The sequence below is a fragment of the Aedes albopictus genome, chromosome 2, assembly GCF_035046485.1.
Source record: "Aedes albopictus strain Foshan chromosome 2, AalbF5, whole genome shotgun sequence".
NCBI classification, from domain to species: Eukaryota; Metazoa; Arthropoda; class Insecta; order Diptera; family Culicidae; genus Aedes; species Aedes albopictus.
The window spans coordinates 311,704,739-311,711,621 of record NC_085137.1 but is presented as its reverse complement, the minus strand read 5'-3'; the positions used below and the strand labels follow the sequence as shown (position 1 = coordinate 311,711,621).

The window sequence follows — 6,883 nt, the reverse complement described above, 5'->3', positions numbered from 1 at the left end:
GATGAATGTCGCTTTCACAGCTCTGTAACGACCTTGGGATTTGTGTGCGAACCCTACTCTATTCGGCAAAGTTTTAGACGAAATCACAAGGTAAAAGTCGTCCATACATCGTTTCTTGATTGCACGCTTCGGAGCTGGGAAAATAGCAAGTGAATGTAACTCCACAGATAACAGACGTTTTATGCTTAAATTGGCAATGTGTGTAAAAATGTTTCAACAGCCATTTTGTATGTAACGAGCAGCAGGCTCATGTGGCAATCATTTAGAGATGGCGCAGTGATCGATAGTCAGTGATCGCTTTCAAGATTGCATGCACTACGCAATTTTACACTCAAGATTGTATTCGGTCTTGAATGAAACTGGAACTTTGAACTATTCTTGCATTCAAGTTCGATGTAATGTCGCAATAAGTTGAGTAGATGGCGGTAGTGAGCCAACATATATCGTTTTGAACATTTACACAGGATTCTGCGAAAAATTTGTACTAGCATAAACATCTGTTATCTGTGGTTGCTCGTTGCAAGTGAGTGTTCCCATCCATGGTCTCTAAGCGGCGTTCCACACATTGCTAGTTGAAACAATAGGCAATGCTAGAGCGCGTGTTTGGTTAGATAGCAATTGCGATCTGCACACAGCAGATACTATATATCAATTAGAATAACCATTTTTTTTATGCACACTCCGAGTGCTTATACCGATCGAAAAACATTTTTGTTGCAAAGCCGTGCCTAAATTTCTAGATATTTTTTCTCAATTCCTCTTTGCATGTTCTTTCTCTGCATGTTTTTGTAGCTCGAGATACGCAATCGAGAATACACATTATAGATTTCAATTTGGTTTTGTGGCAGTACGGCAGAAACATGACTGTTAGGAGAGAAGCCGAACCCCCTGTTGCAGAATCCAACTACCGTCACCAGCTCTGCGCTGGCGAAGAAAACCCTCTCACACATACACATGTATCTTTCTTTAATAAAAGCATAACCATAGTTGAACTCGTGTAAATCGGACGCATTTTTATTTCGGTTCCGAGTTTCCCCAAAAATACAGTCCGCTCGGCTTATCGGAAGGCACATTGGTCCTTCTATGGCCGGATAAAGTGAGAAGTAGTGGAAAAACGTCGACGCGAGTGTTTTTTCCGCGAAAAATCGTTGAATTCGAGCATTCACCAGAAACGCTGGTCGGGTGCAGCGACACGCCATCGAAAATGCAATTGGCCGTCGCTCGGGATAAGTGAGAGTGATCGTGTTGCGTCATGTCCACTCCGGCGAAAACAGTCGCCGAACAGAAATCACAACAGAAAGCAAAGCAGGAAGTGTCAAAAATGGAGGAGCAGCTGAAGACTCTCTCTCATCAGAGAGGGGCAGTGAAGGGCAAACTTACGCGTGTGAAAAGTGCTATCGAGCACAGTGATAGTGCACCCAACCCGAACATTATGAATCTGCATTTTCTTGGGTTGCATCAAAAAACAATCGAACAATCGTACCGGGAATATAAATAACGAGTTCCAAAATTTGATCCACGCCCTGCCCCTCTCTGGAGAGACGAGCCGAACAAGAAGCAAAATACATCGAGTTTGAGACGATGTACACCGATCTGTCGATTCGGCTGAGTATGCTGATGGAAGCGGCCACGAAGCAAAAAGAAGAACAGGAAGCGGCAACGAAGAAGAATGTCGTCGCCGTCGCAGCGCCGCCGTCGTCGGTCACACTCGGAACAGCCATGCCTTACATTCCCCCACTTCAAGCGCCGCTGCCGACCTTCGATGGGTCGTATGAACGATGGTTTTCGTTTAAATCCATGTTTACGACCATCATGAATCGATACCCGCATGAAGATCCAGCTATCAAACTTTACCACCTACGCAACTCGCTTGTTGGTCCGGTGGCTGGAATTATCGACCAGGACATTGTGAACAGCAATGATTACAATGCTGCCTGGCAGTTCCTGACTGATAGATTCGAAGACAGAAGGATCATCATCGACAAGCACATCGAGTGTTTGTTCAATTTGCCGAAGATTACGAAAGACAGCTCGACAAATCTCCGAAAGTTGCTTGACGTGTGCAACAAAAACATTGAAGCCTTGAGGAACCTGAACCTCAAACTGGAAGGTCTCGGCGAACAAATGGTCGTCAACATCATCTCTTCGCGGATGGATAAGGCAACAAGAGTCGCATAGGAGACGCGGCAGAAGCCGGGCACGTTGCCCAGCTACAAGGATACGATTGCGTTCCTGCAAGAACAGTGTAAAGTGATAGAGAAGATTGAGTCGAACACCAAAGTGGAAAGTGTGAAACCGAAAGCGGTGGTCAAGGCCCACACGCTAGTGAACACAAGTGAACTGAAAACCGATACGAAAAGTGAACTAAAGTGTGCTGTATGCAAAAAATGCTTATGAACTATGGAAATGCGAGAGCTTTAAGAAAATGAACGTGAGTGAGAAATGTAACACCCTGAAGAAATCGGCATGCTGTTTCAACTGCTTGCAGAGAGGTCACCGCACGAACGGTTGCACTTCAACGCACAGCTGTCGTGAATGCGGCAAGCGCCACCACTCATCGCTTCACACCAACGAAGTTCCCAGCTCCAGGACATCAGATTCGGTTGTCACAACCGCACCGAATGCCGCCATTGAAGATACACGACCACCTCGCAAGGATTCCGATGTCGGTAACCAAGTTGACACACCCAAAGTCGGCACTGGTACGACCCTCAGCGTTAATGTCGGATGTCAAACGAAGCAAAAACTGCTGTCTACTGCGGTGGTGCGGGTCCGTGGTTTCAATTCGGTTGTGTACCCCTGCCGGGTCCTGCTGGATTCCGCATCGACAGAGCATTTTGTCACCGAGCGATTCGCTAACTTGGTCGCTCAGAAGAAGGAACCTGTTGACTACACTGTCAGTGGCCTCAACGGGACGAACACAAGAATCCGTCGTTTGGCACGCCTGACAATCGAATCCCGCACCGGAGATTTCCATGCTGATTTGGAATTCCTCGTAGCACCGAGGATTACTGGTGACATCCCAGAAAGGTCTTTCAGCGTAGCAGCATGGCCCATTCCTGTCGACGTCAAATTGGCAGACCCGCAGTTCAACCGACGAGGACGCATCGACATGCTCGTTGGTGCAGAAATCTTCTGGGACGTTGTGAAGAGTAACCAGCTGAAGCTTGGATCGAACCTGCCATTACTCACCGACACCGAGTTCGGTTGGGTCGCCGGTGGAATAGTTCCGTCTGACGCGCCTGTGATCGCTCGATCTTTCTGCCAAACGGCCGACGAAGACTTGAGCGAAATTCTACGAAGCTTCTACCAACTTGAGGCTTGCGATGAGATCCAGCATCGGAACCAACTATCCGACGAGCGTTGTGTAGAGCACTTCCGTGAGACCCACCAGCGAGATCAGAACGGAAGGTATTACGTGCGCCATCCGTTCAACGACAGGAAAAATGAGCTTGGCGATTCCCTTCCTGCGGCGACGAAGAGGTTCTTCTCGCTGGAGCGACGGCTGGACAGGGAACTAGCAATCAAGGAACAGTACGCTAGCTTCATGCGAGAATATGAAACCCTCGGCCACATGAGCGCAATAACGGTGAACGAGAATGAGGCGCCGAACTCCGCTTACTACATACCACATCACTGTGTAGTGAAGCCTACCAGCACCTCGACTAAATTAAGGGTCGTTTTCGACGGCTCTTCAGCGTCTTCTTCGGGAGTGGCAATCAACGACGCCCTGGTGTCAGGACCGAACATTCAAAACGACTTGTTCTCTATCCTGTTGAACTACCGAAGCTACAGGTACGTTTTCACAGTAGACGTCGTCAAAATGTTTCGACAGGTAGGCGTTCTTCCCCCGGACACTCGATACCAAAGAATAGTATGGCGCTACGATCGGAACGAGTCACTGGTGGTGTACGAGCTTTCGACGGTCACCTACGGGCTGGCATCGTCGGCCTTCCAAGCGACTATGGCACTCCGCCAGGTCTCAGAGGATCATCAGCACGAATACCCTCAAGCGGCTAGGGTAATCAAAAAGAGTACCTATATGGACGACGTGATTGGTGGTGCGCATACCATCCAGGAAGCGTGCACATTACAGCAAGAAGTAAGTGGATTGTTGGCGAAAGGCTGTTTCGGTACGCACAAATGGTGTGCCAATCGGCCGGAAATACTGCAGCACGTTGAAAAGGAACACCGTGGCACGGACTTCAAGGTAGGTGACGCGGACTCGATCGTTACCAAAACCCTTGGTGTCGTTTGGAATCCTCTAGACGACTGGTTTTCGTTCTCTGTCGTCCCTGGCAACACGGAAGCTACAACGAAAAGAAAAATCCTCAGTGAAGTTGCGAAGATATACGATTTGCTGGGTTTGGTTGGCCCGGTAATCACTGTGGCGAAATTGATTCTCCGAGAGGTCAGCGTACTACAAGTTGACTGGGACGACCCCGTCCCACAGGACATCATCCACAAGTGGCGTTGCTTCCGTGACGAATTTAGTTGCTTGAACAGCCTACGTGTACCCAGATGGATTTCAACGGAAGGCGTCACATCCATTCAGCTACATGGGTTTTCGGACGCCTCAGACGTGGCTTATGGGGCATGCCTCTATACTCGCGTCATCCAGGAGAATGGCACAGTTACCATGCATCTGATCTGCAGCAAATCCAGGATTCTTCCAAAGAAAACGGGTAAGTGCAAGCCAATCACTACTCCTCGTGCCGAGCTGCTAGGTGCTGTGCTTCTGTCAAGGCTAACGGCGATGACATAGTGCCGCTTCAAAGTGAGAGTGAAAGTGCGCGTCCATAGGATTTTCGTGAATTTGCTATTGTTGATATTCTTTGCGGCTTCGCACACGCGCACTCCCACTCTCACGCGTAACTATAACGGCACCCTAACTGAAAGGGCGATTGCTGGGATCGATATCGACTTCGAATCTGTGAACCGATTCTCAGATCGTCTGCTGCTGGATTAGAAAACCACCGGAGGCCCTGCAATTGTATGTCTCTAACCGAGTGAGCGAGATCCAACGAGTAACGGGTGCGTATACTTGGCGATACGTCCCGAGCCACGAAAATCCAGCGGATGTGATTTCACGTGGTGAATTTCCTCGGAAGCTGTTGGGCAACGTGATGTGGTGGGGTGGACCACCCATGCTGAAGACGAATACGATTGAAGAAGTGCAACTTGAACCGTTGGCGGAAGAAGACGTGCCGGAACTGAAGACTGATATCTCGCTGGTCGTCACTCCTCCGGTGGGGAGACTACTGCTGTTTGAGAGTGAACGATTATGACAAAATTCTCCGTTCGATGGCCTACTTGATTCGATTTGTGCGATACGTTGTTAGCAGAAAGGAGACGATTATCAGTGGGCCGCTAACTGTCTCGGAATTGAGGACCGCTCTGTTGGTAACAGTACGGTGTGTGCAGAAGGAATCGTTTCGTCAGGAGCTGCGATTAATTGCTGAAGGAAGTCAGTCGAAACACCGTCTCTGTGGTCTGAAACCGTTCATCGATCCAGACGATGGTGTGTTACGCGTGGGTGGACGCATCAAACGCGCTCTGGTGGCCTACGACAGCCGACACCAAATGCTTTTGCCTGCTGGACATCCATTCTCGGTGGCAATCGTAAGGAGTATGCACCAATCCAATTTGCACATTGGTCAGAAAGGTCTTCTTGCGATAGTGCGTCAACGGTTGGCCGTTGAGAGTGAAGTCAACCATACGGAAGGTCATCGCTAGCTGCGTCACGTGTTTTAGAGCGAATCCTATGAAGACGTCCCAGCTCATGGGAGATTTACCATCCTACCGAGTCCAACCAGCGCCGACCTTCGCCTACACCGGCGTAGATTTCGCCGGCCCCTTTTTGATAAAGTCGTTCACTGCAGGTCGCCGGCCACTGGTCACGAAGGCCTATGTTAGTCTATTCGTCTGCATGCTGACTCGCGCGATCCACTTGGAGTTAGTATCGGACCTAACGACGAATGCGTTTTTGGCTGCTTTGCGGCGGTTCACAAGTCGTCGGGGACTGCCTTGTAAGATGTTTTCCGACAATGCCACGAATTTTGTCGGGGCACAGACCGAGCTTGAAGAGTTGGCGCGATTATTCAAGGATCAACTGCAAGCAAAGAAGATTACGGATTATTGCACAAGTCAAGGGATCGAATGGTCCTTTATCCCGCCTCGGAGCCCCCACTTCGGAGGTATTTGGGAGGCCGGGGTGAAGCAGGTGAAACACCATCTGACGAGGATTGTCGGTGGTTACAAACTGTCGTATGAAGAACTCTACACTACGTTGACCCAAGTTGAAGCAGTCCTAAATTCGCGACCTTTGGTACCGTGTTCGGATGACCCAAATGACTACACCGCGGTTACTCCAGCACATTTTCTTATTGGTCGGGAGATGAAGGCAATCAGTGAGCCGTCCTACTTGAACCTCAAGCAGAACACGCTTTCGCGGTGGCAGTTGGTACAGACCATCTTCCAACATTTCTGGCGAAGGTGGACATCTGAATACTTACCGGAGCTCCAAAACCGATCGAAGTGGACGAAGGCAGTTGACATCACCGAAGGGGCTCTGGTACTGATGATTGACCAAAGCGCGCCACCTTTCCAGTGGCCGCTCGGACGGATTACCGAATTACACTCTGGTAAGGACGGCGTAACCAGAGTCGTAACCGTGAAGACTTCGAAGGCCGAATACAAACGGGCTATAACGGAGGTATGCCTACTGCCTTTGGATGGCCAGTAAGATTGAAACGTACTGCGGTAAAATAGAAAAAATCCAACGGGGTTGCGGTGGTCTCGACCGCCGCAGTCGTTCCGCAAACGTCAAAAGTGCTCGGTTCACGCTAAAAAGCTCTCACTCACTTGGTTGCCATAAAATTAA

General features: G+C 49.4%; 2 protein-coding genes across 2 annotated transcripts; both read left to right on the top strand.

Moving 5' to 3' along the window:
- Positions 1-2,425: 2,425 nt before the first annotated feature.
- Positions 2,426-4,765, top strand: LOC134286672 (uncharacterized). Its single transcript, XM_062848325.1, has one exon. The coding sequence runs from the start codon at positions 2,426-2,428 to the stop codon at positions 4,763-4,765; it is 2,340 nt and encodes a 779-aa protein (XP_062704309.1).
- A 361-nt stretch (positions 4,766-5,126) lies between these two features.
- Positions 5,127-6,745, top strand: LOC109427185 (uncharacterized). The gene is made up of 3 exons (XM_062848324.1): positions 5,127-5,266; positions 5,346-5,622; positions 5,681-6,745. Exons 1-3 carry the CDS (start codon positions 5,127-5,129, stop codon positions 6,743-6,745), a joined length of 1,482 nt encoding a protein of 493 aa, XP_062704308.1.
- Positions 6,746-6,883: the final 138 nt, after the last annotated feature.